We start from the raw sequence: 23,765 nt of genomic DNA, 5'->3' as shown, positions 1-23,765 counted from the left end.
CCAAAAGACGGTGGTGAATGTGAACAACATCAAACCCTCATCTGAATCATCTCCTGCTCCCTGACTGAAAATGATGGCGTTTGGTTACCCAGTCATCTCTGTTTTTCTCCCTTTCTTTCCACCGACTCCTTACTGGCGAATGATTTCATTGACTGAGCTGGATTCTGGAGGCAGAGGGCTGTCACATCAGAAAATGAGGTAGACGTTTATAATTCTGCTCCCAGACAGGAAGTGCAATTCACCAGGCTTTGAATATGAAGTGCTGCTCATGAGCCGGGCAGGAGATAATCACCCTAATAGAATCAGACTGAACCTCTCGTCGAGGAGTGGATATTAAAAAATAGCTCCCTGTTTCAGAAAGACTGCGTCAGTTTTTCCAAGTTGTGCAAAGTATGATGGACAATTGCACTGAAGAAAAACAGCCAACTGTGCAATTTTCTTACAACAATCCAATGCAACAGTGGCACAACAGTAGGCCCATAAAACCTGGAGCTTGAATCACCATGTCAAAAACATTTTAATCATAAACTATATCACCAGTGTTTTATTTACTGTAATTACAGCCCTTGTTTCCTCAAACTGTGTCAACCCGCTCATTTTGTATTATGTGCTGCTTATCTTTTCCTGCTGGCCAAATTCAGCCCCAGTAATTTTCACCGCATTGTCTTCACAGCGTGAGCAACGTCTACCTGGGTGGGCGATGCACCTGCGTGCCTCAGCAGGCTGCGCAATTAATTAAGGCATTTGCAAAAGCATGCGCGCCGCGGAGCTACAGCTGGAGCCTCCTGGCTGTGCGGGTCATGATGTTGTTACATTAGGAGTCCCACACGCGCGGCAGGCTGGATATCCGGGCTGTTTCGCCCGCTGGTCACTGGAAGGACGGGAGATAAGGTCTGACTGCAGTGGGTGCTGTTGGTTGGACAGCCGGCTGACTGATCTTGGAGAGGAGAGAGGAGAGAGGAGAGGGAGCTGTGCGCTCTCTTCCCGGCAGAGTGCGTCCCGCTCCACACACACACACACATACACACTCATACATACGCATACACACTCCGAGGGTCACTCTACTTGTAGGCAGCGGAATGGTTCCTCCTGAATATCGCACATGAGCAGTCCGACGGACAGCAGACCTGTCATTACCTGTGCACCCTCAGCGCGCGTCAAATAAACTCTGCTGCTGTTGTTTTTTTTTTTTGTTTTGTTTTTTGTGTCTAACTGTTTCCTTGGCGGTGCCGGCGCTTTTGGATTACGGAGAACAACGAGCAGCGTGGACGCGCAACTCCCTAAATCATGGATTTATGGATAAAGTTGATGTTGCTGTCCGGCTGCTGCTTTGGAGCAAGTGCAGACTTTGATGGCAGGTAAGGGCACATGGTTCACATTGTCTGCGTAAGCCGATGCTTTTGTGGGAGAAGAAGGCGAGTGGGTCTGACTAAACAGTGTGCTGCGTTTTGATCGGCACAGTTCGATCTATCCACAGGCTCTTTCTGTGAAAGCTGCGCCTTTGGGTAAAGGGTGCAAACTGCTGCGTTCTTTCATGATCTCCAAACTACGAAGCTCAAATTTGGATGTGACTGAAAAACATCTTGCTCCTGTGAGATCGTGCGCTCAAATGCGCTGCGAGCACTGATTCATTCTTGACATCTTCGCTTCATCCCCCTTCTCTGTCTATTCTTCTAAACTTTTATTCGAGCGAAACACAGCAAGAATCCAAGTGCATCCAAATCGGTTGGCGTCGCGATCGTAGCACTTCTGATACAGTACAAGCAGCGTCTACACGTGCAAAAGAAAAAGAAAAATCACCCCAAGCGGCTCTTTCCTCGGGCTGATATCGGGCTGATTATAAAGTGATGTGACAGCACATCGCCTGGTGCTTCATGTTCAAACATGAATCCGATGAAGTAGGACTGGGCTGTGTGGAGACAGAGGTGTGGAGACGTGCCAGAGCCCAAAGAATGCTTGTGTCCGAGATTTCGATCTGCCTATAGGTGCATCTGAGTTGATGAACATGATTTCTTTCTTTCTTTCTTTCTTTCTTTCTTTCACAACCATGCACAATAACACCAGGTTGCAGATCAGTCCTAACCGTGTGGCCCACTCCCTTGAAACGAGTATACATAAAACATCTTTACAAATTGTTTGTGAAAAAGAAATTAGTGTCAATCAATTTGTTCCTCGACCAGATAGATTCCCGGAGCTCAGAGTAAAAATGGACTTAAGTCCAGTCAAACAGAGAGAGAGAGTGACAAAGTCCTCCTGCTACACCTCAAGCGGAAAATGCAGCCTGGTATTGTGCTTCATTTGTCCTCAGGTATCTCTGTGAGCCAGACTGAGCCTCTCTCATGTTTCACTTTTTGCAAATGAGTGACAAACTTTGAAGATTAATGAAGGGAATTATAACTGAAATGGAGTGCGTGCATTTCAGACAGCACTTTCAGACTGAATGCCATTCCACCTGCTTGCTGGTGGATTTTGACATCAGGAGGTATACAGCCTCTTCCCCCCCCACCCCCCTGCCCCCCGGCTCCCCACCTCTTTCAGTCCAGATTTCTGCTGTGTTCAAAAGCATTTCTGAAGATTTGGATATCAGAGGTTTTAACAAGGAGTAAAAATGTGTCTGTGTTAGACAGACAATAATAATTTGAGTTGAGCATTTGCAATTTTATATTATCATTTAGGACATTTTATTTTTCGTAATCACCTTGGCTAATGTGTGTGTGACAGGCTGTGGTCTGATGAGATGCGTAGGGCTTAAACTTTTATTTCACGCCTTGCCTTTGCATAATGACCATTTACTTTAACGTAGCAGCAGCATATTGTACATTATTAACATCCCTGCTGATGGAGTGGCTTGTCACCATGGCCATAATTTGCCAATTTTTATGGGTATAAACTTGCGCGGGCATGAGTCTCTGCTTCAATATCAATTCATTGTGAGAATATCCCCTGAGACCGAGCACAAGCAAAAAAGCCATTTATTACCTAGTCTCCCTCACTTATTGCCTTTTAGAGAGCGTTCCTAACAGGCTTATCCATCCAGTCCTGAAGGGTCCTTCACGGGCATCACTGGCAAGATCATTTTGTTCTCCCATAGCTGCACATAATATGCTTACCTGCAAATCTGTGGCTAAAAACACTGTACTGTTGTTGTTGCCACTTTTTATTCCAACCATGGACTCAAGGACAGATGATTTCCTGTCATGTAGCGTAGAAGACTTTGCCAAAACGAAAGACAAAACATATACGATGGAGGATATTCTTTCCCAGTGATGTCACTAAACTGTTAAGTCCACCGCAGCCAAGTAGCACATACCAGACCTCCTCAGTAATAATCCAAAGCAGGGGAATGGTGCCAGGTTATGTTGGCGTTGTAATATCAGACCCACTTTTGGGCTTTCAGGGCTTGTGCAGTCCAACAGGCAGTGTGAATAAAAGAAATAATACATTTACATTTTCTCTGTGCTCAGGATCTAGAGTATGTCAATGTACTGATGAAGCATGTACAGACATCTTTATGATGAGTCATTGAAAAGATTTGAAGTGTTACCTTGCCATGTTCTCTGAGAGTGAACAATGCGGTCAGATGCCACTGACTTTGAAGATGTTTCTTGCCTGTTGAATGACATGCATTCACGTGCTGTACCTCACTGTACAAGATGTGAAGCGTAATAAATCAAATGCCTCCAATGGAAAACTCAGCATACAGTATCTCAGTTTATGACTAACATAACTGCACTCACTGCTACTTTGTGGTCACTGAGCAAACAGGACAGGTCAGGAGTAGGTGCCAATCGGTTACTTTATGTTATGTTGAAATAAGTGCTACATGAACAATTGAACCTATGCAGACTATTGACCTCCATGGCACTTTCACAGGGTCTTCACCCATGCAATTTTGAGTATTTATGTGCAATGAAAGCATACTATGTCGGTATGCTGTCATTGCACATGAATACTCAAAAATCGCTGAAAAGTTGTTCTGTCCACCATGCAAAGAAAGACGGAAAGAAAAAGGAAGAAAGGAAGAGAGAGAATAAAATGCAAAGTTAAGGTCCTGTGGAGGTTGAATGAACTTTGGACAAAAACATCAGTATAGCATGATGCTTGAAAAGTAATACATTGCATTGCAGCAGTATTATAAGAGGTTTCCAAAATGTTGCACATTCATTAGTGGCGGATCTTTTGACATGGTGCTCTGCCTGTTGAAATGCATTGATGTACAACTTGGAAAGCACCAAATTCCAAATCTGTAGTGTCAATACAAAAATGTTTGCAATGTTCACCACAGAGTTTTTTTGTTGCGTTGCTTTACATCATACAGGTATTTTTATTTTTCTAGGCATTGAGTGAATTCCTTCCACTATGTCTTCTTTGTATCAAAAAAGCAATTAGATTTCTTTCTTTAAATCTTTACCCCAGATATTTGTCAATATCCCACATGGTGCCGTGTGTTAATGTGATACTCTTGGCAGTCAGCGTGCAGATCTGGCAGCGCGTGCAGCCGCGGTGGGTTATTAAGACCCCGGACACCTTGTGTTTCCATAGGCTCATGCCTTGAGCTGAGCTTGGCAGGTTCAAGCAAGCCTTTCACACCAAAATGCTCCAAAATGCAGCAATCAAACATCTATGGGTGTTTGTGAGGAAAAATCCATTTAACTGTCCCACTTTGCATGCTTCGGTATGAATTCATGGATGGATGATAGATAGTTAGATTGAATTATCATCGCTCTGAAAGATCATGGTCCTGGCTATCACGCTCCACTCCACACTGCTCCTCCGTGAGCGATGGATTGACTACTCTTCACTGTCAGGCAAGGGAAGGCAGCCAGCCCTGTATCCCTTAGTAAAACAATGGAAGAGGAATGACATCCCCGTAGCGGATATCATCCTCTCAGGTTCTGCTGGAAGAACCTTGTCTGATAGTCTGCGCTAGAGAAGAGGTGTCACACGGCATGCGTGAAGGGTTATAATTATCTGCTCGAGTTCCTTCAAGGCTTAGAGCAATTTAGGATCATTATTCAGGGCCTCTAGATAATAAATACCGGTATTACGCTCACGTTCATTTGATATGCCAGCTTTCCATTCAGGGGAACATCACTGGGGACAAGTTGTAACTGAAAAAATGCTCTTCTTTTTTGTGCAGTGTCTCCGTAACGCCAGTTGTTGATTGAGATTCGGCATCATTTTAAACCCATGAATGTTCTTAGAAAATGAAAAATGCATATTTGACATTGCTGCAGTCTTGATGTGATGAAACGGTGAGGTGATTTAAAAAAAAATAATTTTTTTAAACCCTCAGTTTCAAGTTCAGAGTGTGCTGCGGTGCACAACTGCTGCCGGCTAAATTCAGCATGAAGAGAGGACTGAGTGAAGCACTGAGAACATGAAATGAGAATTCATATTCACAATGTGTGTATTTATATGAGTGTGTAGGAGAAAGCATTGGAGGAAAATATTTGATTCAATAATCCAGGACCTGTTGCATCTCTGAGCTTCCTGTCTCCTTATGCTTCCACTGCATCAACCAGACCTCCCAGACACCTCTCGCCCACAATCCACTGGGAGCCTGCAGGAGTTGAAACTCTGCTCCTTTGTTCGCAGTCTTCATAACATCATGTGCTCTGAATCAGATGTCATGCCCCTGTGATCCCGATATGTTGATATATATATATATATATATATATATATATATATGTATGTATGTATGTATGTATGTGTATATATATATATATATATGTATGTTTGTGTATATATATATGTATATGTATGTGTATATATATGTATATGTATGTATGTATATGTATGTATATATATGTGTGTGTATATATATATATATATATATTATGGCAAGCCGTTTAGGAAATTATATATTGAATGAAAGTCCAATATATGGAATGAAACTCTGAATATATGGAATGAAGGCAGAGCTGCCCTACCCAATGTGGTGCCCTAGGTAAGATTTTATATAACGCCCTCCTCCATTGGCGAAATACATTTGCTTACAAAACAAATCGAATAGCATAGTTTTGTAGTAATATTAATTGGGCATTGCTTTACATTTTTAATCAATGTGAGCCTTTCCATTTTAAGAGTTAATAGTTATAACTAGTTTTAATATTGTAGCGATCGCAGAGCTGGTCGCAAGTGCTGGACTGTTTTGCTGCAATGCACCATGGGAGTTTTTGGGAATGTTTTTGCAACCGTGAGTGAGAAGGGTAGCGGGGTTAATGGGTACCTGCCATTGTTTTATGCAAATTGTTTTTTAAGTCTGAATATATGGAATGAAAGTCTGAATATATGGAATGAAAGTCTAAATATATTGAACGAAAGTCGCCATCTTGTTTTTTTTAATTACACTTTCACCTGAACAGTTATAAACACCCTTGCTAATGCCTGCAATGGTAACACTAATAGTAGCACTAGCACGGTAGTTGCTAGTGCTACTATTAGTGCTACCGGTGCAGGCATTAGCATTAGCAACTACCGTGCTAGTGCTACTATTAGTGTTACCGTTGCAGGCATTAGCCAGGGTGTTAATAACTTGTTCGTTGCGCAGTATCGCAGCTACTAAATTTCGGGCAGCTTCACCCATCCTCTCCCTCCTTCAGCCGTTCAGGTGAAAGTGTAATTAAAAAACAAGATGGTGACTTTCGTTCAATATATTCACAGTTTCATTCCATATATTCAGACTTTAATTCAATATATTCGGACTTTCATTCAATATATTCAGAGTTTCATTCCATATATATAATTTCCTAAATGGCTTGCCATAATATGTGTATGTATATATACACACACACACACACACACACACACACACACACACACACACACACACACACACGTATATATATATATATATATATATATATATATAGCCTTCAGGCTAACAAAATATCATAATCGTTTCTTGCTACTGGAAAACCAACTGAAAACCTTAGATTTGATTGCCAAGATAATTTTCTTGGTTCAATCAGATTTTTATGACTGCTTCATCTGCCTGTTGTTTCCATTTTGAAAATGATTTTATACATCATTGACCTCAATTTCTTTTGGATACCCATATACAAAGAAGTGCTTCATACACATCAGTTTTCTAACCAACATCTGGCAATCAACACCGTTAGATGGGATTTTCAAAGCAACTTATGGCAACATGAAGAAGCTGGATAAGATGAGCTGGCAGAACAACAAGTGCCAGTCACATAATTGATGATATGCTGATTTTTTTTTAATGTTGCAGAAAAAAGTGAATGTCATCAAAAAGACATTAAGGAACAAGATTGGTGCTAAACACCATTTAATCACTGCAGCAATGACCACTGAGTTAATACAAAGTTTCTGGAATTAATGACTGGGCTGCTATTTGAAAAGAGCATTTATTCAAGGCCACTACAGCACACAGCGTTTGTAATGAAGACAAGACCTTGAACTTACAGCTGTGTTTTTTTTTTTTTTTTTTTACAGTTCAGCTCGAGCTGATGTCAAAATGCTAACTGTATTAATGTGACGGTGTCCCTGGTTTGGGCAGCGTTTTACTGAGAGGCTTTATGTGCAATGATTGCTACATAATATGATAAAACTGCAAAGGAATATGAGACCATTAGGTTATTCAGGAGCAGGTGCTCACTCTTCACACATGAAGACTTTTAGACGTATTTTAAGACGATAATTACCTTATGCACACTGATTAATAAATTCATTCTGTGTCCATGAGATGAAATTGGCTTTCAGTCATCAGATCGAAATATCACTGAAATGTCATGGGTTGATGTCTTTTTTTTTTTTTTTAAAGGGTGTTATCACCTTCCAAATGAAATGATTTTTGCCACAAGCAGAGATGTTCTTGTTTTGTTTTATGTAACAAGTTCACAGTATGGAGGGACAGCAGGTGATACGTTTGTGTTTGTGTGGGTGCTTGTCACTTACAGAGACAGTGGCATTTAAACCCGACTCCTTTCCTTTCTTGTCTTTCCCCTCCTCTTTTCTCCTCTCTTACTGTGTACCTGGAGTTTCTCCCTGCCTGACTGCCTTCCTGCTTGCCAGGCAGCAGACAAACATTTTCCCTGGATCTGCCACTCTCACTTAGCATCCATCTGGTTTTTTTCCAATGAGGTGATTGGCAGCGGGAGCAAGCATTAGCATTTCCTCATCTTGGCATAGACACACTAACAGGCAGGGATAGTGGCAAAGATGTGCCCTGAATACTGAGCAACAACCTCACTGTCTCATCAAGGCACAAAAGACAGCATCTTTTGTCTAAAGGAAGCATCAGGAAAATTTCTCCTCTGTTTTGTGACTGGATTGACGTGTCTCCAGCTCCTCTGTATCTGCATAGTCAGTTCAGGTCATTCAGCTTTCCTATATTGGATTTATTCAATGAACTACGCAAAGTTCCCATTTGCTCAAGACCACTTGCAATGATAATAAAAGTGCAGCGCTCAGTGCTCAAAGAGATGGGGAGTTTTCGTCATTGTACTATTAGAAAATTCAGGCAGGCTGGTCTTTCCTAGTTTCTGATTCATTTATAACTGGCTAGATTTTAGGTAACATCTCAGAGCCAGGCTCTCAAAGTATGCAGCTTGGATTTTCATCAGTATCCTTAAATGGACTCATTCCTTCACCCCATTCTCTTCATAAATATGTGGTGAGCCTCGGTACAGATAAAAAGGTAATCCACATGCACTGTCTGCCAAGAAGCTATTTCTTGCTCTGAGGAGAATAGAACATGGTGTAACAAAAACATCCAGCTGTAATTTCTCTTGCAATTGCAAGTGCTTGGAAAATAACCTATATCTCTTTGAACATTATTCCCTCTGTAGAAGGGATGATATAATCTTCCACTGTCATGAAGTTGATTCTGATTCTTTAAACATTCGGTGAAGGGACACGTATTGTGACGTGTGTTACTGTAATAAATGTAGATTTAAAACACGGGCTAAATTCTGCATGGGTATGGGCTTCTAACAAGCCTTATAATGAACACAGTAATGTGGTCTTCTCAGATGTGGTGCACTGATGCACACTTAAGACTAAATTCAAATCGGGTCTGGCAGGCTTTCGACACAGGTCTCCAGTTTGACATCAAACAAACCAACAGGATCTGATGTGCTATCAGTTTCATTTCCATGATGCAAAGATAATCTGCCACAGGGAAGCAGCGAAAAGTCTGGTTTCAGCACCCTGACGAAATGTTGTGTGAGTTTTATATTTTAGATTAAGAGATAAATCATTCATAGATGAGTTGATTGACAGTAAATTAATTCATTCATTTAATTCAATTCATCTGCAACTATTCTGACAAACAGTATCACTGCTCTCACTGGAAAGGGGCTTTTTCCCCCTTGGATACTCAAATACATTGTATGTAACAGAATATGTGCCCTTCAGTGCTACTGAAGAGCTATTATACTTAAAAACATCGATATAGATTAGTCAGTTCAGTCTTACTTATATTTTACCCCAAATCGCAGACTTGCTTCAAAGGGCTTTACAATTGGAACAACCCCTCTATCCTTAAACTCTCAATTCGGACAAGGAAAAACTCCCCTAAAAAGCCCTTTGACTGGTAAAAAATACAGGGAAATCATTTTTATTAATACAAAAGAAAACATTGTCTGTAGACACTTTTCTCTCTACAGTAGGAAACTGAAATGAATCATGTGAATGCTTTGAAGCCTGTCTCCAAACAACATTGAGAAGACCCCTGCTTTTCATTAAGACATTTTAATTGGCTGTGAACTAATTATGTCATCCCCTCACAGGTGGCCACGGCAGATGGCGTCGTCCAACGGCCTGTGTCGATACGGGGCCAGGGTGGACTGCTGCTGGGGATGGACACGCCGGTCCTGGGGTCACTGCCAGCGTGAGTGCCACCATGCCTGCTGCTGCTGCTGGGGGCAAACAGAGCTAACAAGGTTGCAAGGTTTCAAGCTGGGGTCAAAGATGCTATTAGACAGAGGAGAAGCTGTTACGGTGTAAATAACTAGAGGCTCGGGAAAACACATACACACACGGTCGTTGTCACAACAGACGCACATACAGTTAATGGAGCATCACACCTGGGACAATCTTTGAGTAAAGATTGATGGTAATGGCTGGTTGGACTGGGGGACTAGAGGGCCGGCTGACATTTATATTCACACTGTGGGCGGCCATAAAGGGGGAGAGCTGCAGGTGGACAAATTCAAGGCTAGAAAGGAGATTGATTATAGATTATTACTGTGCAAAGACAAGCTCGCTAACACTGCTAAAACAAGAAAAATCAAGAGCAGTGGTGTGAACACAATCCATGTTATCAGGTGTACAGACCTCAACTCATCTGTATATTCCACAACCCCACTTAGGGGATTCAGAGGATGTGTCCTGTCATTGCCGCATGCCTCTGTCAGATGAACTCCATGAAATATTAACATATACATTTGTGTAAAGATCCTCTGCACTCCTGTAATGCTACCCAGGGAGGTGTGACTAGACTAACATGGGTTTCAAATCTGGCCAGTTGCCTCACAAATGTCAAATCCTCTGCATGGCTTGGTGCCTGTGCTGGTACAGCTGCTGCTTCACTGTGGAGGTTTAGAGGGATTAACACATAACTAGGCCTTTTGCATAGCAGGAAATCAGCAACCCGCAACTTGAAGAAATAGTTTGACTTTTTGAGAATTACTTGATTAATACTTAATACTTTGTTTCCTTGCCAAGAGTTAGATGAGAAAATCAATAGCACTCTCACATCTGTTGAATATGACGCTGCAGCCAGCAGTGGATTAGCTTTGTATAAAGTCTTTCAACAACTACCCTGGATCTGTCTAAGGGTAGAAATAGAAAGCTCATGCTACACTACAAATTAATTTTGTGTATGCTAAGCTAAGCTAATTGGCTGCTAGTGGTAGTTTCATATTTAGCGTACAGATCCTGTAGATCCTCATCTAACTCTAATGTGTATTTCTTGTATCACTATTGTTTTAATGTGTAGCCACTGTCACAGGTTCTGGTTTTGTTTCCACTGTTCTCTGCAGGCTTTAGCCATGTGTTCCTAGAACTAAAATCGAGCTCTGCTCAGGAGGTGATTCTAAATTCAAGTTGCAGATACTGCCAGAGGGTGCAGGCAGTGCTGTGAGTTATGATGAGTCAAGCCAATGTGTCATCACATCACAACAAACACAAGAACATGGCAGTAACCACTATTTCACTACCATGAGCTTGTTGGACCAATGTGGCAACGCCTGAATTGTCTGTCATTGATACATTTTGTTGTTGGCATTGAAGATACTCATTTTCTTTGACATGCAATTTCCCATTTCAAATTCACATGAAAGTGGGGGAAGCTCAATGGCAGGATCAGTGCCACTTTTTCTGTTGTCTGTGCCACAACTTCACTCGCCTACCAAACAGCGAATAAAAATGACAACGCCTGTCCCCTTTTAATCAGTGTATCCAAAGCGCTGTTGCCTTTTCTCTGAGGCATATCTAAAAAGCTCCAGTTTGTAAAATACAGTGGAAACAAAGCAGAATCAAAGACCAAAGCCTTAAAACTTGAGTTTATTGGAGGATCCAGGATACGGGTTGTTAAGTTCCTGCAGTGGAAAAGACCTAAAAGGGTTCATTACTCTGCATGCTGGTTCTGGCCACATATTTACTGTATGGCTTGTTAAAATAATGTTTATTAATCCACTCATTTTGTGTTTTTCATTGCTGAAATGATGTTTTGATTTTTATTCTTATGTATTGACGCACATCATGCCATTCTTACCTTCTTTTTTTTTTAACCCGTGTTAATTTTGTATACTTTGTGTGGGAAATATGTCACACACTGCTCGTTGGATCCAAAGGTCAGTGCTGCTGCAGCTGAAAGACTTCTAAATTTGCTGTGTTTAGCAGCTATTTTTCACTCCATTTTCATGAAAAAGTGGCAGAGTGCCATCTTTTCTCTTAATGCTGGAACGCACTGCAAGATTTCTTATTTTGTTCTGAAGAATGCAAACAGTATGACATGAGTTCATGGTCCCAGTGTTTTATATTCCTTTTAGCTCAGCCAGATTAACCTAAGGTCTTTGCAAGACAAATCTGCTTTTTACCTACCTTGTGCTTCATGTCTATTAGTAACAAAATATGATAATTTTATTCTTACATAAACACTTAGGCTCAAAAAAACAATTTATGCTAGTGGTTTCTGGGATAGACCTAGACTCATAGCTTGAGGGGGGTTGATTTCATGGTTGTAAATGAGAGAGTTGTGTTTTTTTTTTTTTTTTTAGTTGGCCTTTTCAAAAACCTCCTACATTTTTCCAAAGACCTCATTTGGGTAAAAGCGCTACTGTTTTACTCAAACAGCTCTATTGTATCATTTGATAATGTTTATTTGAACATGGGGCCAGACTCAGCAGTAATCCTGGCAGGAGTCAGCCGCCTCAGTGCTCAACACCTCCAAATGCATCAGCACTGGGCTCTCTGCCTTTACAGCCTCCCCGGGTCACAAAATTCAAGGTGAAATAGATGTGGGTTTTGGATGAGGACTACAAAGAAGAGTATTACTTTATTATCACAGAAATTTAGATTAGGGGGCAAGACATGATTCCTGTACTCATATTCTACCCACTTAAAACCCAAACATTAATGACAATTGCCAGATAACATGTAGTGCAGTTACAGTTGTTTTGTCTCTAAAGGCCATGATACATCATACATGACATTTATTTCATAATAAATTAAGAATTGTCAAATTAAAAAAGTCATGCTGGCATCAGTGTCTCAACCAGCCAAACAGCAGTGTGTCAACATGTTTTCTTTGTTGTTCTGGAGTCCCACATGTTCCACACTGAGCTAAAAATATGAGCTAATTTAGAGCTTAACCACCATATTAAGCTGCTATAGTACTTTCACTTCACTGCTTTTCTATTTTCAACAAAACCAGATCTGGTCTGTGAGTTAAATCACTCTGTGAATGCTTGCCTTAATGCTTCCAAATGCTCCTGACTGGGTGCACAGCTCAAATCATTCACTTGAGACTACAATCAGTATTCCATCAAGTCAGTAAGGTGCTGATTTAAACCTTAGAGGAAGGAAGTATAAGGTTTGGGAAAGAAAAGAAATGTAATCAGGTGTGTGTGTGTGTGTGTGTGTGTGTGTGTGTGTGTGTGTGTGTGCGTGCACTTTGTGTGTGAGAGGATGCAGTCATTACAGTTTTTAGGTCTTGGTATGTTTTTGTGGCGATAGAAGAGATTAGATTGGAGTAATAAGAATTCTCAGCCAACGAGCTCAGTGATCTGTTTGTGTGACTTCTCTCAAAAAGTGAGAAACATAATGGATCAAGCTAGATTTTTTTATTTTTTTTAAGCTCCTGGACCTGAAAGAGTGAGGGAGAGAGGAGAGAAAGGACTAAAGGTTGGAGAAAGTGGAAATCCTGGGGTGTGAGGGAAATGGTTTAGAGGTAAAGAGGTAAGGGAGAGGAGATACGATTGCTGTTTGGAGTCAGGGTGAGACATCAGGAGAAGGAGACTAGTGAGAAAATCAGGCAGATGGAGGAAGAAAGACAGGAGCTTCAGATTTATAGTAAACTGAAGCTCCACTTTTAACGCTCTGACAGGCCATCCAGCAGGCAGAGCCGTACTTGAAGCTACTTATTCTAACCAGCTGCCATCATGAACATTTTGCTGCCACTAGGAGCATTTGAATATTTGTTCAGCAATTGCATTTCCAGTGTAATCCAGTTTACAGTGATCAAACTAAAAATACTTTTTCATCTCTTCCACCAGTTCCACAAGTTGACCCCCCTGGTGTTAACATCTAAATATACTACTAAATAAGTCATAGCAGGAGCTTTGGTCGCTTATTTCATTTGCCGTCAGGTGTTTCAAGATCTGTGAGGTTGCAAAAGAGACTGACTTTGATTGAATTGAATTGAATTAATGATGCTAATTTTATCATATTAAAAGTGTTTGGGCCTTTGGTATAGAAATCAAGAAAACAGATAGTCATAAGAGGACAATACTTAGTGTAAATGCAGCCAGTATGGATGGAGAGTAAGTTGGGGTGGGGTGGACTCGGGTTCCTCCGCCTTTCATGTGAGGCAGAAAAGTCTGTGTCCACTCACAGACCTTTTCTTCTAAAACTGTTTCTAAACCACAATCTTCCCTCTTAACCTTAACCGAGTGATCTAAATGCCATGCACAGATACAGCAGAAGGAATCGTTGTTGGTGATTTATCATTGATCCTTCATAAAGATCTAAAAGAAGGATCCAAAGCGGAGCTGCCGCCTTAAAAACACTGGCATTGAGCATTAAGAAATGTTATTATATGTAATCGTGGGATTTGCAGTGTAGTATAATATCAATGTTCTTGTCTGGAGGGAGGGTTGGATTATATTTAGACAGATACTGTACTTGAAACTTGCCTTCTGTGAGACTCTCAAGAATAATAAACATTCAAGTCAACAAGTTTCTATTTTGAGCAGATAAAATGCTGGAACAATTACACTTTAATAAGTCAGTAACTAGCAGGCCTTGTAACTTTACACAGCTTGAATATTTCATTTTTAGCCCTATATATTGAAAGCGCTTTGTCTTATTTAAAAAACAAAGCTAAAGAAAACACTATTAATACAGCATTGAAGGGTAAAGGGTAAGGCTGTTTCATTTTAATGGTCAGAATTCAGACTTGAATTTACTGCAATTCACTTGTTATTTGACATGTCTCAAAGGGCTAGACACATGCTGATTAACTTGAGTCTTCCAAAAGGCTTAAAAACAGCTCTGATATAAAACCATACATTTATTTTCTATGCATTGTTGAGAAAAAGGATTGAATATCAACCCCATATTAAATAGATCACACACTCTTACTTCGTCAGAGGTCCTGGCGGATTTTACAAATCCATTGAGACCAGGATTTAGTTTGATTGAGTGCAGTCTTTGTTTCGACAAATGGTGTGGACAGGATTAAGGCAGGACTTTTGAATTGGTAATTTGAGCTAACGAGTGAGCGATGAAAGTGGAAAAGTGATATCTCAGTTTAAGTAATTCACTTTATCATGATTGTCTGTGCTGTTTCCTTGACTGCTCCACTTTCTTTCATGAGCACTGGGCTGTAAAGGCCCGTCTTAAAGTGTGTCTTTTCGTCTGCTTGAGGTAATAAGGTGAAAACAAAATGGAAGGGTTTGCTCATAAAATTAGAGGGAATGTGTGCAGAAATAAAAGGCACATGTTCAGAATTACTTCACACAATTTTGGGCTTTAAAGGCACTTCGAAACAGTGCTGATTAAAAAATCAAACGTCTAATAAAAAAAGCAATCTGTTCACAGTCAGGTAGCTGCACTTCCATTTAGGTGGGAATGATAAGGAATATGTAGTTAACATTTTCAGGGGTGAGAGAACATTCTCTGTGACTGTGGTCATTTTAATGATTAAAACTCAATTGTAAATGCATTCAAAATGTACCTGTATTACCTAGAGGCAACTGGGAATATGTGCGACTCCAGAACTCCAGACTGTGTGTGTGGTTTCCTTTTTTTCTCTTTTTTTCAGGAATGTTTGCTTGTCAAAATGACCTGGCTCTGCCCTCTAACATCATGTTTATTTTTTTTTCTCCAAAAGACTTAGCAATGCCTGCAACCTTTGTTTGTTTGGCTATTTGTTTTGCAGCTCTCTTCGCCTTAACTCACAGAGTAGCCGGGATAAGGTGCCAGCCCCAAGGTTAGCTCCACATGTTTCTTGAAATAATCTTGCTAGACATGTATTGCTCGGGGCACATCTTCTGAATCTTGGGCTCACTCACTTATTTATAGAGCCAAACCCACTTCTCCCCCTTCCCTCCACCCAACACCACGAACGGCTCACACCCCTTGGCGGGGGCCATCTTCTTCCCTCTGGCCTCAGATTTATGCAAACAGGTTACACTGCAGACCCGATTTCACCTGGAGCCATGTCTAACATGAATTATGCTGAACTTCTTCAGTGTTTCATTAGCATTCAGCGGCCCTTTTAGTCGACCCCTTAGAATACTAATGGGACCCTTGAAGCTGAAATCCATAATGTTTTTTAATTAATCTATCGATAATATATCCGTCTGTATGGTGCAGAGTATTTACTGTAGGTGGAGATGTTCTGCATATGTCACTACATAGAAATCTTCATTGGGTCGGTCAGGTAGAGAACGGCAATCATCATACAGCATACCTTAGAAGTAGGTTGGCTTGGAATAAAATTCTCACCTTGACCCAGCTGATCATGACATTTTCATTGCATGCATACAACAAGATAAAACATACTGTACTATATAGGTGATCTGCCATCTGTGTAGTATGTACGCTGACATTAGTCCAGATAAGGCAAAAAAGATATTATCAATGAAAAAATAACCAGCAAATCAACTAATAATGAAATAATCATTACCAGCAGCTTTAGGGAATTTCTTTGTTGAATGAAAGTTGTTGCAATTTTTAATTAACTCTGATTTTCCCATCTTACTTTGAAGAAATAATACACTATACTAGTATAAAATGTACACACAATATGCGCACCAATTAAAGAATAATACTTTCCCGTGACTTTACCATCTGGCATCCAAGAACAGTCAATAAATCAAAAGAATCCGCATCAGTACCAGCAGTATGTTGTCCTGAGGAATGGCTGATGTAAACCAGAGTGAAAGTGTGTCATCACTTGGCATGTTTTGATGGTGTTCGTGGAACGAGGGTCATACTATGTTTGGCCTTCCAGCTGGTACGACCATTTTTAGTCCTCCGTGGCCTTTGCTGTGGTTAATGAACACTGGTCGTTTCCCTGATCTCTCTGCCAGGCCAGAGGCTTAAAAATATCTTCGGTGGCAAAGCCTGTTGATGGCCGCCTCTGATCCTGCTAATCAAATCCTCTCCCATGTAGGAGAGTAACAAAAAAGTATTCCCCTTCACTACCCTCTAACTAACGACATCAGAGAATTCTTTCATTTCGTCTGACGACCAGACCAAGGTCTAATAAACTTCTACTTCCCGAAAAGTACAACTCTTTTCTTTTTTCTCCAACAAATTGGACAGTTTTTAATTTGTACTTCTGACCATTGACTGCTTGGTGTGTTAACACCCTGGCTCATATCACAGGTCTCTCCAAGTGGGCTAACAATACTTTCTTTCTATTTGATTACATAGCCTAATAAAGTGGAATGAGTCTGGAGATGTTATCGACTCCAGTTAAAGGATTCATCACATACCTTTGTGCCTTTGAATTCAGCTTGAACAATGTTACTGAATGAAACCGGAGGAGCTAAAGTTGTTCTTCCTGGATAGCACTGCTGCTCTGAGAGCTGAATGTCTATGAATGGGAATTTCTGAGATTGTAACTCGATTCTGTGGTAGAGTATAGTTTAACCCTTTGTGCTTCAGTTATATTAGGTGCCACTCAATGGGCGTTAAAGCAAGTTTCACCTTGAAAATACTCTAAAACAGGAAATGTTTCCACCTGCACAATTCAGTGCAAACATGTTCAGTAACATCATAACAAGTTTTGCAGGACAGCTCAGGATGGCGAGGACAAGAGTTTATGGCAGTGTATGTAAATTAGACCACACAGTATGGCAGTGTGGACTCATCCAAACATGTATCAACTTTTGTTAAGATTAAAATGGAAGGATGGTGGAAAAAAATAATCTGTTCAGACCCAAATGAATGTTGGTTCTGCTGATAGACGAAACCAGGAACACAGTCTAATCCACACTCCACAAACTAAGACTGCGTTCATCCAGAAAAAATGTTTCATCTAACTTTCTCAAAGCCCATATAATAAGCCTCAAAAAATGTGTATTTTGGACATCCTGGATAATTTTTCCTCTTCTCACTAGTGTCTGTGAAAACACCAATGCAGTGCTATTTTTGGTCTATTTTCTGTCTCAACCTCCCACCAACTGTAACTGAAATCATTAAAGTTTTTTTTTTTAGCCTATTTTTCTAATAGTTATACTGACAAACATAAGAAACCAAAAGTAAAATCTGCTTGGTGGAGGTCATGCACCAAGAAGATTGCTTGGTCGCAGTATGTAAGGCATCACAGACACAACTATATAGATGTATTTTATGCACAGATGTATTGCTGAAAATAAAACCACAAGATCACACCTTTCCAGACATGCTGTATGCACTCTCCACCAGAATCCCTCTCTTTCTCTCTCCTTCTCTCTCTCTGTCTCTCTCTCTCTCTCTCTGTCTCAAAGACACACAGACACACACACGTATGTATTGCGTCCACACCAGAGTGATAATTAAGTCCTCTGATTGCACTGTATTATGACAGAATTAATGAAGCTTTTAATGAAAATTAGTAACACTTGGCTGAGGCCCAGTGTATCAGACATGCTTAGCAGCAAGCTGCAGTAAGCATAGTCAGATAAGCAGGGCAGGTCTCCAGCTCACTGAGACAGAACACAGAGCCACGTCTCTGTACACACTCAAAATATCACCATCCACTCTGTACGATCTGCAAGGCAACTCCTCACTGAGGCACTAATTATAATCCGCTGTTTTGGTGCTCTAATTGTTTCAGCTTCAGTCTAACGGGAAATATTATTTGCCTAGGTAATCTTCGTTGGCTGGATGCCAGTGTGTGTATGTATATATATATATAAGTGCTGTATTTTAAAACCAGACAAATCAAAACTTTGCTTGGTGTGAAAAGGTCATACTTCTCATTTATCGTGTACAATATGAAATTACCCAGTATCAGTGAGGGTAATAAAACTTTTTTTCCAAAGTCCAGCTCTGTTTAGTGTGAAAGAAATTGCTCCGGTGGTTAGCTGAAAATGGCTGTTATATTATCATTAATCAATGATAATAGCGCTGTCACACCAGGAAAAAGAACAAACAGATTTCCTATATGAATGAGGCATCATGCTGTCTTATTGCTATAATGTGGCGTAAACAGATAATTTACAGCCAAATCAAGAAGCAGTAGGATTAAGTGCTTTGTCATCGTGATCTGGTACATGTAGTCTTCCAGGGCGCTGCACTGATCTGTTTCTTCCTATTTCAATCCCCTCTGAATAGCGGTGTGTCAGCCTGGCTGTAAGCATGGAGACTGCGTGGGACCCAATAAGTGCAAGTGCCAACCTGGATTCACTGGCAAAACCTGCAATCAAGGTGAGCTCCCGGCTGGTAGTTGTAGACGGCGTGAAAGCACAGTTGTTTCTTTGCAGTTTGTGCTTGTAGCTTTTTTTGTTTGTGGCAGGGCAATGAAATTGTAACATGCACCACAGAGAAAGCGGCGGAGAGTCAGAATATACGGTCGTCCTGAACACTCATGAAAAAGCCCCCCTTCAAGCAACACGCACTCCTGCTGGCGTGTCCTGTCCTTAGCGATGGCTGGGAAAACGTTATTATGACCAGATCCAGATCTCAGCCAGCGTATTAAAGTTGCCGCTTACTTGTGGAGTGGAAGTTGATTTGCCAGGAGCTGACAGTAGTGGGGTGCTTTAATCACAAGGAGGGGGTGGGGGGGGATGGAGGGGGGGATGGAGAGCTGATTCAGCTCAAATGGAAACGAGTGATGAGGCCATGTTGAATGATCCCAGGACTACATCCTCTCCTGTGAAGATAACATCTCAATTACTGACCTGAGATAACTCTGGCTCCCTGAGTGCAACCAACGCTATTGAAAGTGTGTGTGTGTGTGTGGATGCTTGAGTTTTTGTGCATTTTCATCACTGACAGATTGGACATGTTGAAAAGCGCTAAAGCCTCCCAGTTAGGCGTAAGTCGACGTGCATCCAAGCAGCTTGAAAATACTTGTGGAATTCATGCCCTAAGACAGGAATAGGATAGTGTGTAATTAAAAACAAGGGTTGGGGTGGTGGAGGAGGGGGGCGGCAGTGGTGTTGAAATCCTTTCTGGAATGTTCCAAATGACTCATCCTGCATTTCGAGGCTATAGGTGGCTCCTGCCTGCCCGGCCAGACGGCTGTACTTTGTCTTAATCCACAACAAAGGAGAGAGGAAAAAGGATCAACGTCCCATATCCAACTACAATAGACTTTGCTGCCAACCATTCAGACAGAGTTATCTGACAAATGTGATTCCAAGACCTTTCAAGATGAAACTGTACTTTCAAGTGTCCACTGAACTCCCATTTGTCCAATAAGCTCTAGACATTTTACAGAGCTTACCATTTTACTCAGCTTTGAGTGGCAGACTTGCCCTTTCAGCCTATTTAGGCTGAGATAACCTTGGATTCTGTCTTGAGCTGGCACAAGCTATGGAAACCAATTTAATTATTCAGAAGCCATGGATTAGATTTTCTCATTTAAATGCAGCCTCTGTTAAACATTGATTTGAGGTTTACTATTGATGTGCCAGGTGGCCCATGTTTCGAAGCATTCTAATATCCTGCCCCTCTGAAGCACAACATTTATCTTGAGGAGTCGACTGGGGTAGTGAAATGATTTGTAAAGAGATGCTTCCCTCCATGCAGCAAAAGGTCACGTAGTCACCTGAATCACTGTAAAACATCAAACAGCAATTTACTGGAATCAATTTATATTAATCTAAATATACAAGTTTGATTCATTTTAAGTTTATTAAACCTAAAATTTCAGATTACCTTGGAGTTTGACACAGATTAGCATACTTCCCAACATGCATTGTATGAGACTTAAAACTCTCCAGAGACCCTTCTTTGGATGGAAATTTGCTGCGTTTTTTATATTAAATCACAGCCATTTCTCCTTTATAATAATGAAAACAGCTGAAGCAGCTTGAAATGTTCTACACCATAGCTTGTGAATCACTTAATGATGTGTAAATTTCGTGCATCATGATGTTCCCTGAAGATGATGCTTAGTGAGTGATAAGTGGAATCAAACATGAGAATATCCTAATGCAGATTAGCTGTATATAAACCTGTCCGCGCAGAGCAATATGTCGCACACGCAAACACAAATGAGCATGCATTCCTTCGCTCTAAGTGGAAGGTGTGGACAGTTGTCTGACCCTGGAGGCACTCTGATTAACAAGAGTGGTAAACACCTCAGGAACACCAGTTGTATGAAGTGAAAACAAACCACAGAGGAAACATGAGTGTTTACATTACTCACAAGCATGGCAGAAAATGTCTTGATTCTATGACTCTCAGAGTCAAGCCAATATTTTCCTCTGTCGCCGTTGTATGACCTGGTACTGTTATATGAGATTTATGCTTCATAGAACCAGGTTTTTTTTTTAGCACCAGCTCTATTCACCTGCCAAACAACTTCATCCTACGCTTTATTTCACTTTCATTGCTTTTCCTACACAGAAAATCTCGACACCTAAATGGGCTATCATTTGAATGATTCTGATTATGTTTGCCATTAATTTAACAGTCACTCAAGTGTCAAGGACAATAACCACTACTTTGAGAATCCCTATCATTCTTAGAAAGTGCTTCACCTTCTGTGCTGATGAGAATTGTATCTGTCATATAGCGTGCTGAGGGTAGATGAATACGCTCTCGCCACACAAATAAACTCATTATAGGGATAATCTGTTTAACAATTTGGCAGCACACTCCCCCTGCTGATCCAATCATTTTAATAAGATGATTATTCTGTGCAGGTGGATTTAATTAGGTGTAGTTGACCTGCTGTTAAGGCACTATTAAAAGATTTTGCTGGAGGATTGGCGTCTCAGACATCAGAAGCAATACAGCTGCACTGCCTCCAGATGCTCCTGTCTTCTTTTCCCCCCCTTGTCTGTCAGCCATCTATATAATTAATACCACTTCAAGTATGATGGTCTCGCACTAGGGATGAAGTAAGTATGCAATTAATTTCTATATATGTTTTTAGAATACCAATATCTGAACCTTTCCCTGCTTTATCTTGGCGAGGCCACATCGCAGTGATTTTATGATCACTTCCTCTAATCGTATCATGAATTTTAGTCAGTCTACGTGCAGACAGATACTTACGGATTGTTGGTTTAGAAATTGATCCTTCTTTCACTGTTTGTGGATCCTCATGGATGTCTGCTATTTCACATTCAAACAGCTGCAAGTATTTTAAATATTACATGCATGTGATCATTCTGTGTATTTTCCTTCAATTATTAGCTAATTGCTCCAAATTGTATTTGTTTTATCTATGTTCTCTTTTATAACAAGGTCATTAAATGGCTGTGAGGTAATGTTTGACCTTGACTGACATCTGTGAGCAGGAAGCGGGAACTGAAATAAAATTGATAGAAGTGATCTCCTTCAAACGTCCCCTTGCATGGGGATTTTCATGATACAAAAAAATAGTCAAATTTTTGCTTTAAAGGTCGAACAAATGTCCATGAAGAGGCACGCAATAGAAAACGCTATGTAGAAAACAGTATATCTTCATACTAAGTGCATGCATGCGGAACTCTCCTCCATTGCTGAGCCAATGAAAAGGTATTGAGAATGAGAGGAAGGTGTTGCATGGATGCAGAGCAGAGGCAGCATTAAAGTCTGTGCCGCTGGCCAAGTGATTGTTGAAATCGGATCAATAATGTCATCAACCTTCTGCAAATTCTTTGAGGTTAAATCTTACCAAGTGAAGTCGACACAAACACAGTCTAGGTTTGGCTGCTGTCTATGTGTTGTTTCTACGATGGCTGAACTCTGTTGGAGAATTCAGTTAACAATAGGTGTACAACAGTCTCAAAATCCATCAGATAATCTTGCAGAATTTGTGATATGATACCTCTATTGAACCTTTGTCCAAACAATTTAGACGTTTATTGTCCACCATATTCATGTAAAGTGGATCAGCAGCAAGTTCAGCGACACCTGCAGTATTTCACAGTGTCAAAACAAACTGAATATTTCAAGCTTAACAAAAACAACTGCAGGGCTACAATATTAGGTCTTACGACTTTACTTAATAAACTTAGAATTTGTTGTACAGTTTTTGAAGATGTTTTAGTTCCAAAAGACATTTATTATGTTCCCCATTTGCTTTCTGAATGGACTGTTTACCTGCCTGTCTGCATTCTACGCCCCACCCCCCTGCCCTAAGGTTCAACAGGAGTTCAGGAAAGGTGTTCTAATAGAAAACATGGCAGTTTTGATATTTCTATATTGCTCCATGCTTACACACATTTGTATGGAAAGACAGTCAAACTCTTATCAGACAGTGCTGCTGGTTAGACTGGTAAGAGCCACTAAAACGTCTTCTATCAATTAAGCCATCCATGGTGCTTATGTGCAGTGAAGGCCAGCAACAAGAGTTCCTGTCCTTGGGTACAGTTGGCAAGAATGCAGTTGGCTTGCATAACCTTTCAGTCTAAGTTACTGCATCCGTCAATAGAGAAAAGCTTGAATGATTTGAAGCGTGCAAAACAGTCAGAGGTGGCTGTATCATCTTCCTGTCAGTTAACAATGGGTGTTGTTAGCTTACTGCCGGAGGAAAGGTTGTCTGCAGGATGCATAGACGGATAGACAGAGAGGCGGGGGGCTGAAATTCTAGACGCTGAAGTGTTTGTAGTCAAGCAATGATTTGCCTCTTTAAATGGTAACTCCTGTCTACCTTTGAACCTCCAGATACAAATTGAGAAGGGATCGCCTGAATCCGTGAGATACTGTAATTCTCTCAGATCCTATTTCACCCTCATGACAAAAAACGAATGCAGAAGAGAGAAGAGGGCAGGAGGAGAAGGGACGCGAAAGCACTTTCACTGTTTCTACCATGTGCCCTAGAAATGTTTCTGATACTCAGCTCATGTCCAATTCCCACAAGTGTAATCCTCTTTGCTGCATAATGTTCCTCTTTACTTTCCAGGAATGTGGTG

The 23,765-nt window shown here is 40.8% G+C and overlaps 1 protein-coding gene across 3 annotated transcripts in view; it reads left to right on the top strand.

Moving 5' to 3' along the window:
• The first annotated feature begins 1,172 nt into the window (after positions 1 to 1,172).
• npnta (nephronectin a) overlaps positions 1,173 to 23,765 on the top strand; it is a 45,233-nt gene continuing 22,640 nt past the window's right edge. For all 3 annotated transcript variants that reach the window (XM_070828400.1, XM_070828399.1, XM_070828398.1), the window contains exons 1-3: positions 1,173 to 1,358; positions 9,762 to 9,862; positions 19,027 to 19,119. In XM_070828400.1, the coding sequence (XP_070684501.1) occupies positions 1,288 to 1,358; positions 9,762 to 9,862; positions 19,027 to 19,119 (265 nt within the window). In that variant the 5' untranslated portion in view covers positions 1,173 to 1,287. The remainder of the gene's footprint in view (positions 1,359 to 9,761; positions 9,863 to 19,026; positions 19,120 to 23,765) is intronic.

Source organism: Pempheris klunzingeri, chromosome 3, assembly GCF_042242105.1.
Source record: "Pempheris klunzingeri isolate RE-2024b chromosome 3, fPemKlu1.hap1, whole genome shotgun sequence".
Classification (NCBI taxonomy): Eukaryota; Metazoa; Chordata; class Actinopteri; order Acropomatiformes; family Pempheridae; genus Pempheris; species Pempheris klunzingeri.
The sequence above is the reverse complement of the archived record's forward strand: the minus strand, read 5'-3'. Positions and strand labels throughout refer to the sequence as shown.